The sequence below is a fragment of the Thunnus albacares genome, chromosome 1, assembly GCF_914725855.1.
Source record: "Thunnus albacares chromosome 1, fThuAlb1.1, whole genome shotgun sequence".
Lineage (NCBI taxonomy): Eukaryota > Metazoa > Chordata > Actinopteri > Scombriformes > Scombridae > Thunnus > Thunnus albacares.
Window position 1 is genome coordinate 28,109,892 of NC_058106.1, and position 26,324 is coordinate 28,136,215.

The 26,324-nt window shown below is 42.0% G+C and overlaps 1 protein-coding gene across 4 annotated transcripts; it reads left to right on the forward strand.

Annotated features, from left to right (window-relative positions):
• Positions 1-4,361: 4,361 nt before the first annotated feature.
• On the forward strand, positions 4,362-26,285 carry fn1b (fibronectin 1b). Of its 4 annotated transcripts, none has more exons than XM_044352915.1 (46): positions 4,362-4,687; positions 4,964-5,089; positions 5,415-5,552; positions 5,827-5,958; positions 6,396-6,533; positions 6,621-6,767; positions 6,883-7,077; positions 7,271-7,453; positions 7,796-7,972; positions 8,663-8,818; positions 8,984-9,112; positions 9,204-9,347; positions 10,521-10,642; positions 11,401-11,569; positions 11,657-11,833; positions 12,002-12,130; positions 12,230-12,319; positions 12,435-12,629; positions 13,947-14,225; positions 14,340-14,603; positions 14,699-14,793; positions 15,390-15,558; positions 15,798-15,884; positions 16,085-16,276; positions 17,327-17,605; positions 17,878-18,069; positions 18,273-18,362; positions 18,649-18,915; positions 19,084-19,200; positions 19,303-19,464; positions 19,563-19,718; positions 19,851-19,967; positions 20,344-20,613; positions 20,707-20,894; positions 20,975-21,062; positions 21,169-21,348; positions 21,474-21,563; positions 22,052-22,240; positions 22,427-22,516; positions 22,922-23,346; positions 23,462-23,600; positions 24,435-24,596; positions 24,691-24,816; positions 24,914-25,020; positions 25,141-25,236; positions 25,418-26,285. In XM_044352915.1, exons 1-46 carry the CDS (start codon positions 4,555-4,557, stop codon positions 25,493-25,495), a joined length of 7,374 nt encoding a protein of 2,457 aa, XP_044208850.1. In that variant the 5' UTR covers positions 4,362-4,554; the 3' UTR covers positions 25,496-26,285. The 4 variants fall into 4 exon arrangements, with proteins under 4 accessions (XP_044208850.1, XP_044208859.1, XP_044208869.1 ...); XM_044352924.1 differs by having other exon boundaries at positions 6,889-7,077; XM_044352934.1 differs by lacking the exon at positions 17,327-17,605.
• The last annotated feature ends 39 nt before the right edge of the window (positions 26,286-26,324 follow it).

Consider the following 26,324-nt stretch of genomic DNA (forward strand, 5'->3'; position numbering starts at 1 on the left):
GGCAGACTTCCACCAGCTCCATAAGCTACGTAAACAAACAATAGTAGTTGGACTTCACTACTTTTTCCCGTTTCTTTAATCGAAATTTAAACTTCTCAAATACATCCATACATGTTTGAGCCTGAATCTGTTCTGAAACATGCGAGTGGAAAATACGAACAACCCATGGAACAGATGGCCATTTGTCGGCATGTGCGAACAATCTGACGTCACTTCAATGGTGAAGTAGAGGTAGCTTTACAAACAGAGCGTTGAGATGACGGTGGCTTGTTACAGATGTACACCTCAGGTTTTGGAACAATTTTTTAACATAGACATCCGACTTTCACAAAAAAAGCATGTTAATGTCCCCTTTAAAGGAATAGTTTGACAGTATCAGAAACAGAAATACGCTTATTCGCCTTCTTGTTAGACAAGAAGATTGATACCACTTTCATATCTGTCAATTCAACATAAGGCAGCAGCCGGTTAGCTTTACAAGAAATAGTCACACACATAACGACCCGTAAAACCACCAAGTGTCATTTTTACACTTCCCCATTAGTACAAACAACTGAAATATACAGTACGAGCCACTCAGAATTGCTGCCCCCAGCTCGCTGCCAGCTGGATATATCCATTCATTCCATTCAGATAAGCAAGGGCTTGTCATGGACCTGTCGGCAATTGTAGGCAGCTGCATCTGTAAAATGTTAACTTTGGAGGTTCTGGCAAATTTTGTCACCTTTGGACAGAGCCAAGCCAGCTGCTTCCCCTGTTCTAAGTCTTTACGCTAAGCTAAGGTAGCTTTACATTTACCATTCAGTCATGAGAGTAAGTGTGTTTCCAAAAATATTGAACAATTTCTTTGAAAATTACAGTTGATTTACATCACAGTTCACCGTCTGATGCATATGATGGTCTTTTTTCAGACTTTAAAATATGTTTTTTCTTCCTTCAAGGCTTCTACCATTTTGACTTATTATTGATGGTCAACCCGCAGAGAGATGTCAGTGAACATCATTTCTGCTTTTATTTCTGTCAAAGATGCATTGTTTCTCCATAATGCACTGCAACCTTTTCAAATAATCTGCGCTTACGAGTTTATCACTATGCAACTGTATTGCAACTTTGAAAATAATAAATACAGATACAGATAAGGTTTATTTCAGTAGATTATAAACTCCATGAAGTTACAGTGTTATACAGTATTGAAGTTACTGAAAAGTAAGGCACCACATTGTGCCTTAAAAAACTATCTGCAGTAATGGCAGTTCCAGGTCTCAGGGATTATCAGATCAGGTTGTCACTTCACTAAGCTCCCAATACAAATCATTCACAGTGAGGGTCAACAGAAATTCACAGTGAAAACCGCCAGAGTGCAGATAAATCTTTGTTGGAATATGGATGTTATGTATGGAAAACAGACAGAGAGGGAAAGCGATGAGGAGAATCACTTTGATATAAACCAGGCTGCCTTCCAGAGGCTTCGACAGAGACAGCTCATAAATCTGATAGTGAGACATAACAGCCCAGGAAAATAAGTCATACCCCAAATACACCACTCTTGTTGAAACTGAATGTCTCTTTGTTCACAAATATTTACATGCTCTTTTACATCAGTTCCTCCCCTATACCGCATAAGTACATATTTCAGGATAAGTGTGTTGTATAACATCAGTGAATATGGAAGTAACACTTTTTAAAGTTATACTTAAAATCCTGTGGCTTGAAACTGTTCTGTGTTTTGATCCTCCACAGCTTGGCGCTGTTTCACAAGTGGAAAATATGTGGAGGCTCTTTCCGGGAGAGATTGGTGACTCAGTTGCACTTTAAAAATAAGGACAGTGTGTTTGTTGTTTTTCCCTAAAGCCGTCTGCTTGCTGTTTCACTCTCCAGCCTTCTGGCACGACCTCTTGCACGAGCCCTGTGACAGGAATTATTAGACCATAGTCTCACTCATAGTAGCTGCTCTCCAGACCAGACCCATGAGTAAGTTTAATGGAAGCAGCAGCTTGTTGTATGCAGACAGGCTCCTGCACCACGACATGACCAAGCCAGCATGCCGTGGCCGGATTTATAAATTTTTTTTTTTCCATCTTTTGCACATTTTCTTGGTAGAGAAATTAACTTCCCAGAAATTAACTCCACACACTCTTGGGGGGAATGAAACCATGTTGTGTGACTATCAAACCAAAGTTTTTCTTTTTTTAATTTCAATAGTTTAGTTTAATTTCCAAAAAATACAGTATGTTGGTCTTAAAAGGTGTATAAAATATTCTACACAACACAAATCTTCCATTAAAAGTAAAGGTCCAGCCATTAAAGATGTATCTTGAATTTGAATTTTACCCCCTTTATTAGTGATACACCTTTAGTTGAAGTGAAGTACTGGAACAAATTGAGGTCAATTAAGCAGAAATTTAGAGGAATATTGTGAATATTGGGGTTCAAGTGGTTAATTTGGTGCCATAATGTGACAGTTTTTCATTACATAACATTGTAAATTCATTTCACGATGAAGAAATATTTAGCACTAAAAAAGCCTTTCAAAATATTATTGATTGCTTCCTCAAAAAGTTATTAATTCATGAGATTAGAAATAAGCAGAAGAGTGAGAGGAAGTATCTTTTTTTCACGATAGTGGACAGCTGTTTTTAAAGTGTGGCACTGTACTGTCCAACATAAAAACAGAATGTCATGTTTGCTGGAAAAAGGCATTCGGACTGTGATTTATAGATGTAGAAATATAGACTCTTTTTTTCTCTGTCTTGGACACTAAATCTGACAGATGAGAAATGAAGAAAGGGAAAAACACCATGATGGATGTACAGCAGGTGGTGGAGAAAGTTGCAGGGAAACTGTGTGTTTGAGTGTCTGTGTTTGCAGCGGGGGATGAGAAAGATGGATTAATATGAGATTAGCTGACGTGTAGGGATGATTACAGTGGGAATCTTTGCACAACGCCTTAAAGGCATTTGACTGTGTAAAGTACTAGTTAGTGTGGTGTAGACACTTATTTAAACAGTTTTTAGCTGTTTAACAGAGGAAGTGAAACAATGAGTCAACAGAAAGCGAAGAAAAATGATGATTGTGTCTGATTTCTCCATATGGACAGAAGTTCATTATGGTGAACTCCTTTCTGGACGCACAGCTGAGTGGAGTTACACTCTTCCTCATTTATCAACAAGCTGCTGTGTTCAGCACCTGGAAAGTTTTACTCATTTGGCATGCAGCGAAGTACAGGTACTGTAATAGAATCGTCATGAAGCATGAGTAAATTAAACAGCTGCCAGGGGCCCAAATGATTTGAAAACTCATTTTTTGTTCCTTTGTTTAGTTTTAAATCATCATTCACTGTAAAAATGTATAGTTATACTCCCTGATCTTGTTATAGTTCCCAATAATAGCACAAATATCAATCTTAGAGCTGGGGGGAAATATTGGTGTTTGGACGGCTGATTTTTCTTTTCAACTCTTCTCTAATCTTAGTTTTACCTCATCGGACCTCTTAAATGAAACAGTCTGAGAAGGGAAACTTCAACTAAACTGCTTACGACTTGTAGACATGCAGCCTGCGACGTGAGGTTGCAAAGAGATATTGCTTCATATTAAGATGTCACAAGCAAAAACCACTGACATAGACCACTAAAACACAACCCCATAATTTGAGGATTCTAACAAATTTTGGGGGTGCTTCATCACATTTTGAGAGTCTGAATTTATTCATTGTTTTTAAATGTACTATATTTCAATATTCTGTAAGAATGACACAGTATGAGTAGTTTAATTATCATAAAGTCTATTTAATTTAATTACTGTGGTCTGTCACTATGGTATTTTTTATGTTAAACCACCTATGAAAACTTGGTCCATCCACACAGGTGTTGTCACCCATATCGCACTTGATTAGACATCTTCTCAGGACAGTGTTGGCATGTACAGACTGTGCTTGATTGACACCTCCTTCACTTTTTGTTGCTGTTGTTGTACCTGTTAAAGAAGTACATGAAGTTTGGTGACGTTACGTAATTCCCAGCATAGCTCCACCCAGCGTCAACCTGAGTAGAAGTCCAATTAGACAGAATGATTGAAATTGTGCAGGGCCTTTAAATTCTACTTTTGCAGTGACATCTTCTAGGATTAGTATTGATTTATTATTACAGGTTTATATTTATTGTCCTCTCCCTGACCCTGATGAACAGATTTCTTTTGCGCATTCATCTTTATAACTTGAGGTTTTTCTCTTGTCTTGTGAGGTTCTTTCATTCCTTGAAAGTGAAGTGTCGAGTGTCAGCGTTGCTCACCGTCGGGCGGGTCATCCAAGCTCCAAGCCCTCCCCTTGAATAGGCTGCGGTGGTGTGTCCGGGTATAAAACCAGTGCGTTCCCCTCTCCTCAGTCTGGTGCACCAGCTGCAAGGCGGTAGACGGAACCGCCTGGAACAGCACCGAATAAGGGACAGAAACGAGATCTCTCCAAGCTGAACTCACTGCGCTCACTTCTTTTTGTACTTTTTTCTTTTGATTAACTATATCCATTTTCTACTTTACCTTGAAATTCTTCTTTTCCTCAAAATGACTGGTAGCCCACTTACAGGGTTGCTGGTTGCGCTGTGCGTCAGCAGCGCAGTCCACGGCTTGCCAAAGACCAAAAGACAAAGTGGCCAATATCAAGTGTATCCAGTGCTCAGGGACGCCGCTACTCCGGGTTCGTACAATGATTCCCATACATATTATTTAAGTATTAATTTAATATGATATGAATTTAATTGAACTTAACTTAATGCGTAAAAACTCAAAGATGACTTTGTCTCTGCGTTAGAACGTGTCTGTTGCATGTAGTGACTATACAAGAACTTTACCATACTTAATGTTTGTTTTTTTTTTAAAAAAATTGCAATAATTTCTATTCATTTTATCCTTACAATGCATTAATAACACACACTTACATAATAATAAAATATTCCTGTTATATGATTTCTAGTCGGCTGTGAGGAAAACGGTCGCTCATACAGACCGAACGAGCAGTGGGAGAAACCCTACCGTGGAAGTACACTGGTGTGCACCTGCAATGGAGCAGCAGGCATCAAATGCAAATCAAAGCCTGCAGGTCAGTGAGAGAGCAACCATACAGTTTATTCCAGAAATGTCTTAGCGGGTCACTTTTCACGTCTGGAGACGAGTGAAAACTGACTTTGGGTGGGGATAAGAGTTTCACGACTTCTTTAACAATGTGTCAAGTAAAGGTAAACAGAACCATGACAAAAACAGCAGACCTGAATCACTTAAAAAAAATAAAATAAAACAACAACTTGGAAACAGATCAAGATCACTTGTTCAGTCAGCAGTGCGCCTTTACGCACGGAGAGATCCCAGCAGGTTTACAGTTCAACAGCAGTCTCAAAGCTTTGGTGTTTTCTCTGTCTTTTTCTCAGTGGAGGAGTCGTGTTATGATAAGCACAATGACCGGACATACCGGGTCGGTGACACCTACGAGAGACCAAAGGACGGGATGATTTGGGACTGCACCTGTATCGGTTCTGGTCGTGGAAAGATCAGCTGTACCATTGCAAGTGAGTTACCTGAAAACTAAATAGCCTACTAAAGTTTATCAAGAATGCCATTTTCTTGACAAAAGAAATAAAGTTTGTCTTATTTTGCATTTTTCACCCTGCTTCTTTCATGCAGTAGAAACACATATAACTATTTCAGAATATTTTATTTAAGTGTTTAATTGAATTTGAATCATTGAATGTGAATTATGCATGATTGACACATTTCATAGTTTATATTAGGGAAATCTTTTTTAAACTAACTGGAAGAAAATCTACATTTTGTCATTGACAGATCGTTGCCATGAAGGTGGAAGGTCTTATAAAATCGGGGACACTTGGCAGAGGCCTCATGACACTGCTGACTACATGCTGGAGTGTGTTTGTCTTGGAAATGGCAAAGGAGAGTGGACCTGCAAACCTGTGGGTGAGTACCTTTTATTAAATAAATGTACCAATCTGCAGGGAGGACAAGATGTCAACACTTGACATATGAACTCTATGCAAAATATTATAACTTAAACATGCAAGCTTGAATATTCAGCTGCGGCCACACACACACACACACACACACACACACACACACACACATGCATAAACACATAAACTTACCGACAGGGTAAATTCTCAGTAGCATGACTGTGTTTGATATCATTGTAAATATTTGACAACAGTCCAGACAACCAAAGTAAGTGTGCAAAAGAGCATGTATCTCCTCTTTGCCCATCTTACGCCACATTTATTGATTTTCACTTGGTTTATGTGTTGTGGAAAGTTCCTGGTGATTTAGATGCTGGCTCCAAAAGGATCTTGTGATAAACTGCAGATGTAATAAATTAAGGCTCTGCTGTTTTTTCTTCCCAGCTGAGCGTTGCTACGAAAACAATGCAGCAACATCATACGTCGTGGGGGAGACCTGGGAGAAACCGTACCAAGGCTGGATGATGCTCGACTGTACCTGTCTGGGAGAGGGAAATGGACGCATCACATGCACCTCAAGGAGTAAGCAGAACACACACACACACACACACACACACACTTTTACATACTTTCACTGGCGGCTGATGTTTACTGTTGTTCTCCAACCAGACCGTTGCAACGACCAGGACACCAGGAGGTCCTACCGAATTGGAGACACGTGGACAAAGAGTGACACAAGTGGACACGCCCTGCAGTGCCTGTGCTTAGGAAATGGTCGTGGAGAGTGGAAGTGTGAGAGACACAACGCAGGTAGAGGTGAGCCTCAAACTCTTGCTCAAGTTCAGCTGTGATGAAAGTGTTCACTCAATGGTAAACTCAGATGTCAGCATGCACAGCCCGTCATTCTTTCAATCTGTTTGTTTGCATACAACCACAGGTACAGGCACTTCCGTGTTGACCACCGCCCATGCCCAGCCTCAGCCGCAGCCCGAGCCTCCCATCGAGGGAACCTGCCGCACAGACTCCGGAGCCACCTACTACGATGGACAGCGCTGGATCAGAAGCCAGGGCAGCAAGCAGATGCTCTGCACCTGTCTGGGCAACGGAGTCAGCTGTCAGGAGTGGGGTGAGTACAGGATGGGTGGAAAGAAAAGCGTTAGTCTCAGTGATAGAAAGAGGATGTAAATCTGTGGTCCATTATGCATCTAATCAGGTTTCCATGACATGATATAAGCTCAAATAACAATGATAAAGATCCACATTGCTTTGTTTCTCCTATAATTACCATTTCCTCACTCTCCCCTCTCCTGTCTGTGCAGAGGGCAGGAACCAGGTGTATGGTGGCAACTCCGATGGCAAGCCGTGTGAGTTCCCATTCGTCTTCAATGGGAAGACCTACTACTCCTGCACCTCAGACGGACGCACAGACGGGCAGCTCTGGTGCTCTACTTCCTCAGACTATGACAGAGAACAGCAGTACTCTTTCTGTACTGAAAGGAATGGTGAGACTTGGGGATGGTAATGTAAACTTGGACTTGACCAAGTTATTGGTCTTATGGATATATTAGGCCGGACTTGATCATTTCTGTTTTTATGTTATGTTAATGTTTTATGTTATGTTAATTTTACACTTAAGCCTTAATGTATCTCAAAGTCTCCCTTCTTTGATACATGGATACTTGATTGGTGTGATGTAATTTTTGAAAATATTTTAAGATAACAAATTATTGATGCAAATATTGCAAATCTTTCAGAAATCGCAGCCCCCAAACTCTAAAGAAGACATGACATGGTAGTGTGGTAAAATCAGAGATTAACAGTAGATGTTTCCTTCTCAATACCAGCCATTGTGGCGACACGAGGTGGCAACTCCAACGGTGCCCTGTGCCACTTCCCCTTCCTCTATAGTGGCCGCAACTACACTGACTGCACTGCTGACGGGCGCCGTGATGGCATGAGGTGGTGTGGTACCACCTACAACTACGACACAGAGCAGCGCTTTGGATTCTGCCCTATGGCTGGTGAGTGTGTGTGCTGCTATGTTTGTTCCACAACATGCTGTTATTTTGAAGCTTGTCGGTCAAATGTCAAGTATTGTCTTTTTCTTCTACAGAAAGTTTTGGCACAATAGATTTCAAAAGTCTCCAATTTACATGCACAATATATAATAATAATGATAAAGTTAATAATGTTAATGTTTTAAGCCCATTTAACTGCAGAACTACCAGCTAAAGTGGGATTATAGCATCTTTTAAATTGCTCTGAATGCATGTTTTGTTTACAGAAAAATTAGCCTCCGTGAACCTAGGTCATATTGCCAAAGTTAGACATTTTCAAATGCGACACTTTGGGCTTTACCATATATTGATGTCATTCTTTTGAAAGGGATGTAATTACTCTTAATGCTTTTTCTTTATCTCATCTTGTTCTCATTGATGCTAATGGCTGTGTGGTTTCATGGGTCACTTGCAGACGATAAGGGACTTAATAACTGGTGTGTGAAGGAGAGGGGGTTTATGGTCATGGGAGAGTGTTGAGTCTATCAAGGCCATTACACGGTCATGACACTGAGATGAACTGGACCAAAGAGAATTCCCTTTTACGACAGTCAGAGGCATGTCAGTGCACACATGCATGTCCGCTGGCACACAAAAACACACAGCGGAAAAGTACTTTTTGTTCCTATTTCTATGCTTGTCTTTCTTTCTTAGCCCATGAGGAGGTGTGCACCACCAACGATGGAATGATGCACCGTGTAGGCGACAAGTGGGACAAACGCCATGATGTCATGGGTCACATGATGGAGTGCACATGCCTCGGCAATGGACGTGGGGAGTGGAGCTGTATCGCTTACTCACAGCTGCGAGGTCAGGGAGCAACGTCCATTTGGATTTGATACAAAACTGTTCAAGTCTTTTGGAAGATGTCTTGAAATAGTCATAGCAGTATTGTAATCTGACATTGTATTGTAATCTGAAAGCATAAAAAGTGTATGTTGACTGTATGTTTCCCTCTCGCCTTTACATGTTCAGATCAGTGTATTGTTGATGGCTTGAACTATGAAGTGAACCAGGAATTCTCCAAGCGCCATGATGAGGGCTACATGATGAACTGCACCTGCTATGGACAGGGACGTGGACGCTGGAAGTGTGACGCTATCGGTGCGTTCATGGCTCCTCATCTCAGCTGTCAGGGAATTAGAACTTCCACCCCTTTGTCCCATCATCTCACCTGTTTTATTTCTTTCAACAGATCAGTGCCAGGAGCCACAAACAAGAACGTTCTATCAGATTGGAGAGACATGGGACAAAGCCATCCATGGCATCCAATACCGCTGTTATTGCTATGGCAACGGGATTGGAGAGATGAGATGCGAACCCCAGCGGTCCTCCCCAGGCACGAAATGTCCTTTATTCATCACAAATCAGTTTAAAACAATCCATGACTGGTGCACTGTTTGTACAATCCAAAAGTAAATCTGGACCAACATGGCTGGAGCTTTAAGTGTTTATAGACAAAACACTGAAAATGATGCAGTGAGCTAAGACTTGAAAAATCCTAACTGACTGTAAAAAGACACAATATCACATTTTGTATTGAATTTGCAATTTCTCAGTCCTTTCCTGCACAAAGGGAGATAGCAGTTTAGTACTAAATCTGTGTTTGCTATACTTTTTTCAACTCCACTACATTGCTTACCTCCTTCTTCTCACGTACTCTGAACCTCCCATCATCCGTCACTGAAATGAAAAGTTCACTTGGCAGGTTAGTAGAAGAAAGCGGGGGTTTGGGTTTTCTCGACTTTGAAGTCTAGCAAATGGAGACGTGCCGGCCAATCACATCACCCTGGTCTTCCTCTTGGTCTTTGTAGTTAGAGAGGTTTTTCCTCCCCCGCCTAGAGTTGAGTGTTTTTTGTGCTGACCCAGGATGCTGGGCTGGGCAGCCGGGGGAGGGGGGGGGGGTGGGGGGGGGGGGGGGGGGGGGGGGGGGGGGGGGGGAGAGGGGGGGGTATAGCATTATATACACTTCCTGCCTCTCACTATCACCAACATCTGCCACTGGTTACTGGCACTGGCTGGGTAAAAGTTGCTTAATGTGATACTTTGTACTGCGGTGCATTGTGTGTTCTGAATCAAACATTGACCTAAAAAGTTCCAGTTGCAACATTTATCTCATCATCATTTGCAGAGGTCAGTGTGTTTATATGACGCAGTGGACTTCTAGCCTCCACCTGTGAAAGACGGTACAGAGGGTAGATAAATTGTGGTGAATATAGTACTCCAGTGTTATCTCAGACTGAAAAATGTCAAGTGGGTGTTTGAGCTGGTTTAGCACCGTCTGGTGGTTTGGTTTTGTCTCAAAAAGAAGAATCTAGCAGAACAGCCTCAAAGTAGCCAACTCTCACCCACACTCTCTACAGGCAACACTGTTATGTAACTTTATGTCTTTGAGACTGTGTGTTTTTCTCTTTCTCTCATCAAGAGTCTTTTTCTCTTTGCTAATAGCAGATTTGTTCTTGTCTCTCCTACTCTCTCCCCATGTCTTAAACCTGCTGTTCTAACTCATCAGACGGCCACGGACCTATCCAGCTGATCATCACAGAGGCAGGAAAACAGCCAGACTCCCACCCCATACAGTGGAACCCCCCTTCATCTGTTCACATTACCCAGTACATCCTGAAATGGAGAATTGTGAGTCACTCTTTTGGTTCTTAACGCATGAGAAGGTCTTTGTTCCATCTAATTTTAAAAAGAGATTACAAATTGACTTTATAAATTCAAGTGAGCTCTAGTTTTTTTTTTTCCAAAAGGTGACTGGTAGCATTAGTAAAGTTGTGCAAACATCTGTGGGATTATTTGCTGTTTTCACTGAATGAGGTCAAGTGTTTTTGGTAAAGCTGACTGAAAGTTTGAAAGTTTGAGCATGGACAAACAAGGTGATTAGGGGGTCGCATTAACTCCCCCTTTACAGTCTGCATATACAAACACATGGATTTTAGATATTCCAAAGAAAATATTCCCCCTTCCTGTGTTTTTTTTTTTTCACACGTTTTTCTCTTTGAAGACCCCAAAGACTGACATGCTGGTTGGAATGTTTATGAAACTTAATTAAAGTCAAACCGATTTCCTCTTAATGGTGTTTGTATATTTTGGAGAGCAAAGTCACTCTCCCTCATCAGGTCCTCCTGCTGAGAGAATTTGTAGTTTTCCGACAGGGTGCAAAGCCAGTCTAAATACTAAAAGCAGGATGTGGCAGTAAAGTTAGTCAATCAGAGCTGGCGAGCAGTCCAGAAACGTACAGGCTACTATACAAAGTCTTAAATACTCTCGTAAATCCCTTCTAATCTGTTGATATTGTTGCTGAACTTTACCATATTTGTGCTGTCAGAAATGTATTATTCTAAAGATTTATGCCTGCAATCAAACTTTTATCTTTTCACCCCATATAGAAAAATACCCGCGCTCCCTGGAAGGAGGTGACCATCCCCGGCCACCTCAACTCCTACACCATCGGCGGGCTGCGTCCAGGTGTCACCTATGAGGGTCAGCTGATCAGCATCCTACGCTACGGACGCCGTGAGGTCACACGTTTCGATTTCACCACTACCCATGGTTCTTGTGAGTAGACTTGAGCAGTTTCCAAGCATTCTCTTAACACCACAAATCCAATATATTTATATAATTGATATCCTCTCATTTCTCAAGTGGAAACATCGGAGGGAGAGACGACCCCACCTCCTCCAGTGGTGGACACTTCTGAGTCGGTGACAGAAATCACCTCTAACAGCTTTGTTGTGTCCTGGACGTCAGCCTCGGCCACCATCTCCGGCTTCAGAGTGGAGTATGAGCTCAGTGAGGATGGGGCCAAGCCAAAGGTTTTGGGTAAGAGACTTTGACCATCCCTGAAGCCTCCATACTACCTTCCTTATGTCACATGCAAATAAGTAATTGGATTGATGTTCTGACTGATGTATTCCTGATTAAATTACACTCTGTTCCCCCAGTATTATACATAAAATTAACTGACTAACTTTCTGTCTGCTTTTACAGATGTTCCTCGCACAGCCACCTCTGTCACCCTCAGTGACCTCCTGCCAGGACGCAGATACAACGTCAACGTCTACGAGGTCCCAGATCAGGGAGAGCCAAACCTCATCCTGACCACCTCGCAGACAACAGGTAGGAGAATCCCTGTCCATTTCTTTGCGAAATGAACTGCAAAATAAACTGAAAGAAACAGCACAAAATAGGTGATTTCCATTCTCTTCCTTTCCCCAGCTCCTGACACCCCTGGACAGCATGCTGTCGATGACGTGGGAGAGTCATCAATCCGAATCAGCTGGTCCAGACCTCAGGCTCCTATTACTGGTAAGGAACTACCTTTTTGTCTTTGTATGTGTGTGTATATGTGATTTAAATTAGTAATTTGATTTAAAGATCCATTTTATTCTGGCTTGTGTAACTGTATGTTTGTTCCTGTCAGGCTACCGTGTCGTGTACACGCCATCAGTGGAAGGCAGCAGCACTGAGCTAACCCTGCCAGACTCCGAGACCTCAGTGACCCTGGTTGACCTTCGCCCTGGTCTGCTTTACAACATCAGCATCTATGCTGTGGAGGAGGAACAGGAGAGTGAGCCTATTTTTGTGCAGGTCACCACTGCTGGAAACCCTCAACCAGGTACACATTTTTAATACCCTATCTTTCAGTTAAGAAAGAATGAAATTAATGGAAATTGTCCACATAAAAGATAAACCCTCACATTGTATTAATCTTTTCCATTCCAGTAAATGGAAAACATGTAAATCTATCTTTTGTCAGTGAAAGCTGTGTGATTGACAGGGTGCAGATTAAGTTTATACTTGGAGCTAAGATTCCTTATAGGGCCAGGGAGGGTTTTCCCTTTTCAAAGCGTTTCCCAAAAAGGGTTTGGGAAAGACTGAGCTTGTCAAAACACCTCTGTGACAAAGTATGCTTTTACAGCTGTAGCTATAGCATCATTAAATTTATTTCCATTTTGGTTCATCTCAGTTAATCTTATCATGGCCCCTGAATGACCTTTCTTTAGTTAGTGGGTTTACGAACGGACACGTGTACAATGGAAGTTAAACACTTATGAGAGCAAGCATGCACATATAGCCGTCACCCACACAGACACACACACACACACACACACACTTCATAAATCCTCATTATATCTTTAATTGGATTTCCATTACTGACTCTTTCCTCCTTGTGCCTGGCATGGCTGCAAAATTTGTTTTATTATGCTCAAAAAAGCAAAACCAGATGCTGTAGAGAATGGCTCTGAATACTTTAAACTAGTCCAGCTTTTGTATTTCTCTTCTATTTTCTGTTATGTCTAGGCCATTATTGTTGAAATCTGTAAATATCACATCTTAGAAATTTTTAAAGCCTTTTATTATAATGATTTATTGAAAGTTACATAATTTTGGAAAGCTGCCACTGTAAAGATAAACAGATTTTTGGATTGTTTTATTGTACTTAGCTCTTTTAAGTTAGCCTTGTACTTAATCAACTAAGTTAAAGGTGACCTATGGAGTTTTCTTGTAAACAAAGTTATGCGTACATTCAGTATTTCTCACCAAAATGCACTGTGTGTATCCTGAAGGCCTACCTTTAAAAAGCACGTTATATGTGTCCTAAAAAATTTGCAAAGCCATTTTAATTTTTAAAAAAATCATGCATTGTTTATATCTATGATTGCTCGCTTGCAATCATAGATTGCTCTTTTCCCAGCCTTTGCAAACATATTGGTGCGTTTCTTGGTACATTACCGCCACCAAATGTTGAGCATGAAACCATTGGTAGGAATGTTTCACACCACCCGCATTCTTGTGCGCTTATATGTGGTTTGTAGGGATGTGCTCATAAAAACACTGCTCCGTAGTGCTACTACTGGTCAGAAACTCCCACAGGGTACCTTTAAGTCTGTCTATAGTCCTTGTTAATTATTCTACTACTTCCTGTTCACAGAGGAGGTCCAAGCACCCACAGATCTACAGTTCTACGAGGTTTCAGATGTGAAGATCACCATCACCTGGACTGGCCCACCCAGTGAGGTGACCGGTTACAGGGTGAACTTCTCCCCCGTTGGTTCTGATGGCACAGACACGAGGCCCCTGCAGCTGCCTATCTCACCCAACGCATACGCTGAATTAACCCACTTGCAGCCTGGCACACTGTACCGCTTCTACATCTATGCCATTAACGATGGAGTGGAGAGCAAGCCACTTGTGGGAGAGAAGTTAACCAGTAAGTATAACCATGTACAAAGGAGCCTGATTTAGACAAAAATGTGGAAACATCAAAATATAAAACATGAGAGATTCTCTGACTTACATGGATTGCGTTTTCTAACCCCTCCAGAACCTGATGCTCCCACCGATGTGCGTTTTACTGACGTTGGCTCTGACAGCGCAAAAATCACCTGGGAGGCTCCCCGTGCCATTGTATCTGGCTATCGTCTTTTCTTGAGCATCGAGGGCTCCAGCCCCATCGAGAAGAGGATCCCGGGCAGGGTCACCCAGTTCCCCCTGAGGAATTTGCGTCCAGACACCCAGTACACTGCCATCCTGCACTCTGAGCTGGACAATGAGCTCAGTGAGGGTGTCACTACATATTTCACCACAGGTCAGTGTTAAAAAAAACACATCATCAGAGTATAATAAATTATTGCAATGAATATAATTTTATAATTTTCTGTCCCTATTCTTTCCTCTCTCCAGCACCCGAGATTGGAAATGCTCCTCCTTTCAGCACTGAGGTCACTGATACCTCTATCATTGTCACCTGGATACCTGTCCGCAGGTTCAGCTACAAGGTAGAAACCTGCATCAGCCCACAACATAAATAAGAAGTCAGCTTATCATCAAGAGAAACAGCTGTTCATAATCAAACAAAATTAAAGCTGTTCTAATGGATCATTTAAAATGAACAATTGTTCAAATCACTATGTGTCATGTGAAAGAGGTCACTCATAGTGACAAATTTACAGAGCATTATCACCCAACTCTGCAGGTTCCTGCAACCTTGTTTCTAGCCGCAGTAGACTCACTGCTATACTGTCTGACAGTGTACAGTGTGTTAATCTCTAGACTAGACAAAGTTAGTGACTAGACTTAACAGCTAGATCTTTTCCTTAGGAGCTGTTGGAGAGCAAAGCAGAGCGAGATTGGACTTACATTTGTTGGATGTTAAGACATGTAACTCTAAATAAATACTGATGTAGTTTCAAATCTATTGGATCTGTAAATAGGTGACTATTTGCTAACATTTTTGCTAGTGTTTGCAGATTTTTGCGCTGCTCCCAAGTGGCCAAAAAAATCAATTAGTGCAGGCTTAATATCTTTGCTGTAGTGTATTTGAAAAGTATTTTCTGAGTTTCTGATCTCTGTATGTCTATCGCCTTCTTTCCAGCTGTCTGTGCTCCCCAGCCAGGAAGGCGAGTCTCCCAGAGAAGAGACCTCTGACTCTGGACGTGTTTTTGTGTCTGGTCTGATTCCTGGAACTGAGTACACCTACAGTGTCCAGCCCATTTTCAATGGACGCAACCGTGGAAAGCCCATCACCCGCAATGTTGTGACTTGTGCGTATCTGATTCACTTAAGAAAAAAAGAAAGGAAAGACAGTCATGATGATAACTGCTAAACAAAAGCTGCTATAAAGTAAAGAAGTTATATAACTGATCACCAGATTGATTTAGTATTGCCGTGGTCCCACATAGCTCAGTTCAAACCATTTGGCAAGAGTTTGTGTAAGTGGTTACTGTTGCGTCAAATCCATCTTCTCATGCTTGTGTCATGGTCTGCTTTCTTCTCCTTGCAGCTCTGGCTCCTCCCACTGACCTGAGAGTGGAATCCAGTCCCGACACAGGAGATCTCACTGTCCACTGGGTAGCCTCCAGAACACCAGGTAAATATTGACTGTGCTCCCTACGCACTGCCGGCCCATTGGATTACACCAAGTCTAGACCTTGGCCATTGAATTTTTTTTTTTTTCACCAGGACAAATGTCTCTTCCTGGTATTTCCTTTTCATTTCTCACAGTGACTCATAAATTACAAAAAAAACTCTTGTTATAATGTTTTATTTGCCATGTACCCTCCTCTGCAGGCATCACAGGCTACAGAGTGACAAGCACACCAACCAACGGCCAGCGAGGAAACTCCCTGGAAGAGTTTGTCAGGGCTGATCAAACCTCAGTCGTGCTAGAGAACCTAAATCTTGGGGTGGAGTACAATGTCAGTGTGTTCACTACCAAGGGCCATTTGGAAAGTGTGCCGGTGTCCACTATTATCACCCCAGGTAGGAGCCAGCAGGAAGGCAATCACACACGTTAATAGGAATCAAACTCACAACTACATTCTCATAAAAAGACCACTGACTGTCTGTATGTGAGAGAGAAAGAGAATGATAAATTTCCTAGGAAAAGATGTGTCAATATTTTCACCCCGTCATTGTTTTCGAGAGAAAGAAAAAAAAAAGGACACTGGAATGCCTCAAACACAGTCCTCTCTGAAAGCTGCATTAATTGATTTTTGGCCACTAGGGGGCAGAATAACTTCAAAACGAGCTAACAGACACACAACTCTGACCAAATTTTGTTGTTACTGCAACCAGGTTAGTGAAAATTGCCTATTTACACATTCAAGAGACACAGAACAACACTGCCATCACATTGCAGTTTTCACCTAACTAACATAAGTCCAATACTCACCCTTCTCTCAGCTCTGTTTTGGTGTTGTCCTGAGAAAAATATTTAGCTAGCTGTGCGACTTCACCAGCTACTTGCTGACTTCAACTATCAGCTGTTTGGTGCTGAGATTAAGCATGCAGTGGCTTTATTAGCTTGTTTTCTAAAAAGCTGCCTGATTTGGCTGGAAATGAATTTAATGAGAGCGGTAAGACTAAACCAAAACAGCAAATGTGCTATATAACCAAAACGATGATGCCTAGTACAGCCACTGATTTGGGGGCTCGCTCTCTGTTGATATGTTACTATTAGTGACTACTTTAATGCAGCTTTAATTATAGTAGCCTACTACTAACAGGGTGGCTAACCTACCATTTGCATGGAGATCATATCTATTAACTGGGAAAGTGGTTTAATATTTTTGGTGCATGTCCAGAACAGTAGTATTAATCACTGCTTGTTTTTACCTTTAAATATTAACTACATTGTCAATTTTTGACTTAAGTAATTTGTATTTTTTTCTCTCTAGCATGCCTACTGTTACACTAAGTGCTTTATTGGGAATGAAATTATTTTTTGACACAATTAATGTAATTATTATGGCTTTTGAGTCTTGTGTTTCTAATTTTGCTTGCGCTTTGCAACTGGCCTAACCCTTTCAGACATACCCCCACCAAGTCATATTGACTTTGTCGACATTACTGATACCACCATTGGCCTGCGCTGGATCCCTCTGAGCTATCCTACCATTACTGATTACCGGATAATGGTAGTGACATCAGGGGAAAGCTTGCCAATTTTTCAAGATACGGTGGAGGCATCTGCTGGTTATTACACGATTCGTGGTTTGGAGCCGGGTGTGGACTATGACATCAGTATCTTCACTGTTACAGAAGAGGGAGAAAGCAAGCCGACCACACACACAAAGCAAACACAAGCTGGTGATTTAATTCTTTCACTCCATCTGTGGGGAGGGCCGGGGTTTTGATCTAAGAGAATTTATGAGAACACATTAACCGCCCTTTTATTAACACACAATAAACTACAGTAAATTTTAGAAATTTATCACATCAGTATTAACTTTATGCCATTGTAAATCTGACTGTATTTAGTTAACCTTTTTGCAATCAATTAAGTAAGTATTTCAGCATTTTTTTAGGTTAGGTTGTTTTTTTCTGTGTTAGATGAACCTTTTAACTCCTCATTCCTCCAGCGATTCCCGCTCCCACCAACCTGCAGTTTAGGGGGGTGGGTCCTGACCACATCAGGGTGACATGGACAGTCCCCCATGTTGCCACACCAAGTGACATCTCTCGTTTTGTCATCCGCTACCACCCTGTGTCCACTGATGATGACATCAAGGAGGTTAATGTGGGTGGAGCCACCAACACCTTCCTCCTGCAGAGTAAGACGGCACAAAGACTGTGTTTAGATTAGCGAAGTGTTGGACAGAAAACTGATTTAGAAATCTAAGATCTGCGCTGAATAGCTGTAATACACATTTACAAACCAACAGTGCAAAACAAAACTACACCATGGAAAAATTATATTGTTTTGTCTCTGCACTATCCATTCTAACTCGATCTGTGCCCCTCCATTTTCATATAGACCTGCTTCCCAACACTGAGTACCGCATCAGTGTTGTGTGTGTGTACGGTGAACGAGAGAGTGAACCAGCCACAGGAACTCAGAGGACAAGTGAGTAGAGAGATGGTTCCAAAAGTTGTGTTCAATTCCATTTTCTTTTTTACTTTAAATGGTAAATAATGTTTCATCACAAAAACAATGTGACATTTGCAGTAATTTTTACATTTTCAAGCATATCAAAGCGGAAGAAATAAGCAATAAACATTACATAAACAATACATTATATCTAAACAATACATTTCACCAATTAGCATATTTAATTTAGCTACATGTGTGTGTGATTTTTTTGTTATTGCATGCAGTGTATCTTCATCTGTACCAATATCTTTCCCTCCAGCTCTGGATTCTCCTACTGGCTTGGACTTCTCTGAAATTCAGACCAACTCCTTCACCGTTCACTGGCTGGCTCCCACTGCCGTTATCACTGGCTACCGCATCCGCTATCAGAAGACAAGTGGCGGACAGGCCAAGGATGTGAGGCTGTCCCCAACCAGGACCCACTATACTTTGACTGGACTGGCACCAGAGACGGAGTACCTAGTCTCTGTGTACGCTTTCAACAACAACCAGGAGAGTCAGCCTCTGACTGGCACACAGGCCACCAGTGAGTTTCTGTACTGGTTTCTATCATCACGTCTTCTTTTTCCTTCCTCCTAGTGACATTTCTCAGCTGAATCTAGATCATAATTATGATCTCATTTGCTTTGAATATATTTTTTATTATAATGCATCTCTTTCCTCTCCTCTGCTCTCCTCTTCTAATCTTTTCCAGTCTCTGATGCTCCCACTGACCTGGAGGTAACATCATCCAGCCCTACCAGCATCACCATTCGCTGGGACGCTCCCTCTGTCGCAGTGAAGTACTACAAGATCACCTATGGAGGGGCAGGTCTGTACACAGTGTTGTCATTTATAATTCCCAATTCCCAAACAAATAAACCACCACCATATTCCGGGATTAACTCTTGGTCCTTTTTCTCTCTCTTTCTAGGTGGTGAGACTCCCAAAGAGTTCACAGTGCAAGCCCCTCAGACCACTGCCACTATCACTGGTCTGAAGCCTGGTACTGACTACACCATCACCGTCTATGCTGTTACTGGAAGAGGGGACAGTCCCGCCTCCAACACCCCTGTCTACATCACACACAAGACTGGTACGGCAATATGAAAAAAAAACATTCTTGAGACAAAATCTAAACTTTGAGAGGTTGAACACAAACTAAAGCTCACCATGTTTTGAACTCTCCTTTAGATATTGAGCCCCCAACCGACATGAAGGTGACCGATGTGAGTGACAACGCCATCACAGTGCGCTGGTCCCCTGCTCAGGGACCCATCAAAGGGTACAGAATCACCAGTGTCCCCAGGAATGGCCTGGGACCCTCCTACTCTGAGGTGGTGGCACCCGGTAAGACTGGCCGAGAAGAAAAGCTTTTCAGATTCAGGCTTCCATCTTTATTTTATATATAATTTTATATATTTCCAATATAGTATCCTCTGTTTTTGTTCTTACTTCTACCTTTTTGCTCTCCTGTTACAGATCAAAGAGAGATGACGTTCACAGGACTGATGCCCACTGTTGAGTATGTTGTCAGTGTCTACGCCCTGGGCACAGATGATCAACCCTCTTCTGCTGCGGTGGAGAATGTCGTTACCGGTTAGTTTGATTATACTCAGTAAAACCCGATCCAAGAAAGACTTGAGGATTGTTTTGGTACACAGTTACAAACTGCCAGCATTATTCAGTGTGTTTTCATACACTTAAGTACTTTCTTTTACATGCTATGCTTAAATAGTTTTAAGTTCAAGTGTGTTTGTAAAGCAGCTATTCATTATCAAATTCAAATTCTTAACTGTTCATGTTTGCTGTTGTTCATATCGACAAACTGGCTGCTAATGTAAAAGCTTTAATTATCAAAGTAAATGTTCTTAAATCTTAAGATCTATTGATAGCCTTAGAATTGGAAGTTGTTTAATTTAAAGCAGCTGCTCAGAGCTGAAAGGAATACACTCCTCTTCCTCTATTCCTGCAGCTATGGACGGTCCTAAGGACCTGGCCTTCTCTGACATTGACTCCACCTCCATGCGCATCACATGGGACAGTCCAGAAGGCTCTGTGACATCGTACCGTGTCCTGTACTCCAGCTCAGAGGAGGGCGAGAGGGAGCTGCATCCAGCACCCAGAAGCAACCAGGACAGTGTGGTGCTGAGAGGCCTTCGCCCCGGCACAGAGTACACCGTTAAAGTCATTGCTCTCCATGACCGCATACCCAGCAAGCCATTGGTGGGAACACAGGCCACAGGTAGGAACGCACTCATGACTTAATTGATATGTTACCTGATTTAAAGGTGCAGTATAATCAAAATCTAAATGTCTTTGTGTTTCTCCACCTCAGTAATCCCTGCTCCGACCAACCTGGCCATCTCAGAGGTCGGTCCCTCCTCCTTCACTGTGTCATGGAGAGCCCCCACTGCACGCCTGTCAGGATACCGTGTGGTTGTCAGGCCTAAGAACATCAATGCCCCCACCAAGGAGATGAACGTTGCTCCAGACACCACACGCGTCATTGTACCAGGGCTCATGGTAAACAGAATTCTTGTCTCTGTATTTTAATAAAATAATAAATTCTGAGTAAATATTGACTGTACGTCTGTGTATCTTAGGTGGCGACCACATACCATATTGAAGTCTATGCTCTAAAGAACTCTGTGACAAGCAGGCCGGTGGAGGGAGAGGCGACCACACTGGAAGGTAATTGGCTGCTCTATTAACAGACACACACGCTATATTTATTATTTATTTATTTATTATGCACAACTCTTTTTCTTATGTCTGTTTTCTTTTCTCCTCTATATAGATGTAAGTCCTCCGAGGCGTGTGCGCATCTCTGATGTGAAGGATACCTCTTTCACACTAACCTGGCGCAACAAGATAGAAACCATCACTGGTTTCCTCATTGATGCCACGCCACAAGGTGCCTCACGACCCACCATCACCAGGACCGTCCCAGGAGGCGTAAACACCTACACTCTCACAGGTACACCACACCCACTAAAAATGTGGAAATGATTTTCAGATGTGAGATTTGGAAGTCTGTGTGCCTTTGTAAGTGAATTCAGTGTCCCAGTTTGCTTCACCGTGTCTTTAATTTGTTTTTCTAAGGGCTGCAGCCCGGAACCTCATACATCGTTAACCTGTATACACTGAATGGCAACACAAGAAGTGCCCCCGTTACACTCACTCTTAAAACAGGTACTGTATGCAAAACTTAGTCTCTGCTATCTCTTATCATCTCTTATATGCACTCTGTAAATGTATTTTGGTTACATTTGGTTAATAATGTGCTGTAATCTGCAATATAATTGTATTTCCAGTGATTAATTATGTTTATTTGTATTTTTATGTCATTCTAATGCATTTCTTTGCCTTATGTAAAGTTGTTTTATACAAATAAGGCTGCCTTGTCACATAATGTATAAATAATGTGCATATAAGCAGTGTACAGAGACACTGACACAGAGAGAGGGAAAGATGGAAATAAATAATGCACATGTTTTAGATTTATGCAGCCACAGAAAATGCATCCATTTTCCAAATGTGGAAATAGAGCAGTTTAAAAACAAAATTCAAATGACAAATACAGCCGTAGCTTTGGACAAAAATTGCAACTGTGACCCCACAGTGCACACACAGACACAATAAATCAGATGATTTAATGTGATTTAATGTTCTCTCTGTAGCTGAACCAGTGGTCCAGGCTCCCACCAACCTCCAGTTCACATCTCTGACTCCCACCTCCATCTCCTTCACCTGGCAGCCTCCTGCCACACACATCACAGGATACTACATCACCTACGAGCAGTCAGGAGTAGCACCACGAGAGCTCACCCCACGCCCTCACGCTGGTCAAAACTACGCCACCATATCTGGTATGCAATTGGTCCATTACGGCTAAGAGTGCTGCTGCTGTAGATGTTGAAAAGGGAATATTTCTTACTTCTCTAAAAACCCAAAGCATCACTGAGGATCCACCAGTTGTATCATACTCTTACATGTCATCACAAGTCAGGTGCAACCTACCAATTCCACTATGTGATAATCATCCCTCTTTTCAGGCCTGAGACCAGCCACAGAGTACATCATCAAGATCATCGCCATTCAGAACGCACAGAGTAGCGGACCTCTGGTGGGCAAAATCAGGACTCGTGAGTATTTTATGAATCATCATTTACATGATGTAATAAAGTGCAGGAATTCACATGAGCAATGGGTAAACATAATCGAAAATGTCATGGTTGGAATGGCAGCTTTAATGTGCTCAGCTGTGTCAAACGTTTCGTTGCAACAGCTCTGAGGCCTTGAGATGAACTGTGCAGTCAGCATTAGGCTCCTAAAACAATAAAACCCCATTTTTATTTTGAATGCCTTCTGAAATGCCATTCAAAATATATGTGGTATGCTCGTAATACTGCATTGTGACACTTTGTCATGAAGTAGTACCCTAGCAATGCTGTGTCAGCTCCTGTTGGCTGATATATGTTATAACAGCTCTGCTTTAGCCCCCCCTTGTCTAACCTGCTTGCTTCCCTAACCCCATCTCTCCCGCCCAGAACCAGAATCCCTGCTTCCCCTGCCTCTGCCCCCACGCCATGGAAGCGGTGATGGCAGGCTGGATGTGCCTGATATCGACAACACAGTTCAGGTAGTGGGCAACAATGGCCAGGATGGGCATAGTGGTCAGAGCGGGCATGTGGAGTACACAGAGTACAACAACAATGGAGAAAGTGGCAACCCACAGTCACCCTATGGTCAGGTTCGTGAGCCCCTGGTCTTTGTGCCCCTCCCTGATGCAGAGGGCCGCAGGCTGCCCATTGTGAAGCTGAATGTACCCATTGGCGTCCCATTTCATAACGTGACAGGAGTGCCACAGGAGGTTCAAACTCAGACCACCCTTTCCTGGAAGCCATACAGTCAGAGCAGCGCCTACCTGGTCTCCTGCAGTCCAATCACACACACAAATGAGAAGATGTTCCAGGTAAAACAGGATGGTTTCCAGCCCATCATCATGTCTGAACTAAATTATTTATCAGTCATATTTAAAAGCATTGTTATTTTATGTGAACAAACCTCATCTCTCACTGCCTGTCCAGATACGCCTGCCAGGCACAGCCACCACCGCTACCCTGATTGGACTGACCCCTGGAGCAAACTATAATGTGCTTGTGGAGGCTCTGAAGGGGGCACTCAAACACAAGATTCTGGAGCAGATCATCACTGCCGGAAACACAAGTAAGCATCTTACAGCAGCTAAGAAGAAATGATACATGCACTGATGTATGTCAATCAAATTGCAAATATTTTTTGTATCCAGAGGTGTTTGTGGAGCTGTTTGACCAGCATCCAAAATTTGTTTTTATTTTTTTTCAGCTGTGAGCAGCTCCTCCATTTCCTTTGTGCATTGCATTGTGGGACAATAGTGTACACCAACACTATATTAAAAAAATCCGTTTTTTAAAAATATGCCTACTGAAAATCTTCCAGTGTAAACAAACTACATACTCTGCTTAGATTAAGAAGATTATATGAGTGTCTACAACTCATCCCTAGTTCAGTAGACATACTGCACCGCCCAAGGAGCCATTTTCTCGAAATTTCCCAAAAATGTTCCAAAATGTCTCACTGTTGAGGCCATTTAACATGATTGTTAACTATCACTGATGTCACTAGTTCTTACTTTCCCCCCCAGACCCTTTTCATAGCAGAGTACACACTACCTATTGTGTCAGCACTTGCTCATTAGCCTGCCTTAAATCAAACTATTACTAATTATTTTATTTGCTGCAGCTCGTGTCTGCCCTGCTGTGAAAACTCAGTGATAATGACACTTGGTTACTTGATACGTGGTTTAACAAATACTACCGCATTGTTAAACCACTGTTGAAGTTTGACTGTATCTTAGATATACTGATGAAAAATCATTAGCATTATAAATAATTAAACATTCTGGTCCAAGACAAGTTCATTCAAAATGTGGCAGCAGTTCCTCTGGCAGATCAATCATCAGCAAACTAGCAGCTTAGACTTTTTTTTTTTTCATGCTTTTCCTCGTCCATTTTCTTTCAGTCCCTGAGGGAGTGCCATCCGATAAGGACTCATGTTATGATGCCTTTACCTCAACCTACCATGATGTTGGTTCTGAGTGGGAGCGGATGTCTGATACAGGCTTCAAGCTGTGGTGCACATGCCTGGGCTTGGGCAGTGGCCACTTCAGATGTGACTCCTCTAGTAAGTTTTCTGGTTATTTACCGGGAATACATAAACCTAAATTTAAATGGAGTTTATATCACTTGATTTTTCTAACTATTATTTTGTCCATCAGAGTGGTGCCATGACAGCGGCAACAACTATCGCATTGGAGAGAAGTGGGACCGCCAGGCGGAGAATGGTCACTTGATGAGCTGCACTTGCTTGGGAAATGGCAAAGGAGAGTTCAAGTGTGAACCACGTAAGGCTTCTTAATACCCCGCGTGATACTCAATGATGGTCTCTGTAAGTGTGAAGGAGTTGCATATGAATGTTAATGTGTACGTATGCCCACGCAGATGACTCTGTGTGCTACGATGACGGTAAAACATACCAGGTGGGCAACCAGTGGCAGAAGGAGTACCTGGGTGCTATCTGCACCTGCACATGCTTTGGAGGACAGCAGGTAAGGCACATCTGCAGCTTTGGGTCTGTTGTTTAGAGTAAAATGCGGTGCTGATGATGACTTATGGTAACTTAAGTAAAATGAAGCATGTATAAGCGTGTTCATGTTTGATCTTGTCAGGGCTGGCGATGTGAGAACTGCCGCAGACCAGGTACTGATGTAGATGCCAGTCTGCTGCAGCCTGTTAGATATGGAGACAACACACTGCGCAAACTGGTGAGTGGAACTGGTATACATACAAATGTTAATTATTCAAACTTAATTTTGTATATTTACAATTTAATTAAACATCAATACACAAGTCAAATGACCCCACATGGGATCTCCAGCTCCAGGTTGGAAAAAAAAGATGTGAAGTGTGTTATTAAATTAAATGTTTCCACTACTCTTCTTCCAGAATATTCATTGCCCCATTGAGTGTCTGCGCCCCGACCTGCTGGCAGACGCACACGTCCCCCAAATTCCTCGGGAATAAAAGGATCGGCCATCTGACAATCTGCTTTGCTCCCTCACCGTCCAATCGCTGCACTGTCTCACCCTTTAGAAGCCATGCTGTCTGTGACTGAACTGAACTAATTGCCTTATCACTTTCTGACACACCTTCAGCTAAAGATTAGGTTAGGTTAAACTGCCCTGCTGCCTGATGAAAAATGATTTTTCTTTTTAATGTCTTTTCACTGTTGACTGTCAAGTCTCTTGGAAGATGAAGACTCGTGTTATCACGATATTCGCATTCCTAATTCTTTTCTGTGCAACATTCCTTATAGCTTTAAAAGAGTTACAATCCTTTCCACATACTTGTACGTGCGCCTCAATGGGTGATATTTTCGATCTTGTCACCATATAGGTTTACGTATTTGTCAAATTGGCATTTTGTTTTCCATTCAAACAAATTCAGAAACATTTCCTAATGAAAGAGCAGAAACTGTCAGAAAGTAAGCACTGCGTTAAAAGAATGTCAATGTAGTTTTAACATTTAACATAATGTTGTTTAAACTGTCCATGAAAATGTGCTTTTCTTTTCTGTAGCCCTTCTTCTGTTATGGGGAGGGGGGTCGCACTGTGTGTGATTGACACATTCTGAACTCTAATGTCTTTTTACTAATTTATCCCTTCAATCTCAATGTGTGAATGTGTGAGCTGAGATGTGAGAATTTGAACTGTTCTATTTTTGTACTTTGTTGTCTGTGCCAAAGTTGTTTCTACCTTTGACAAAAAAAAAAAGTCCCTTATTTTAATAAAGCTGGAGAGATCCTGAAACATTATCACTGTTATGTTTATTCATTCTTTTGGTAAACCTGAGG

Bases quoted from the DNA above. Each gene is read 5' to 3' on its own strand.
- fn1b (XM_044352915.1), top strand. From the start codon at position 4,555: ATGACTGGTAGCCCACTTACAGGGTTGCTGGTTGCGCTGTGCGTCAGC. The intron at 6,768-6,882 runs GTGAGCCTCAAA...GTTTGCATACAA, and splicing joins GAGACACAACGCAGGTAGAG to CCACAGGTACAGGCACTTCC. The intron at 9,348-10,520 runs GCACGAAATGTC...CTAACTCATCAG, and splicing joins ACCCCAGCGGTCCTCCCCAG to ACGGCCACGGACCTATCCAG.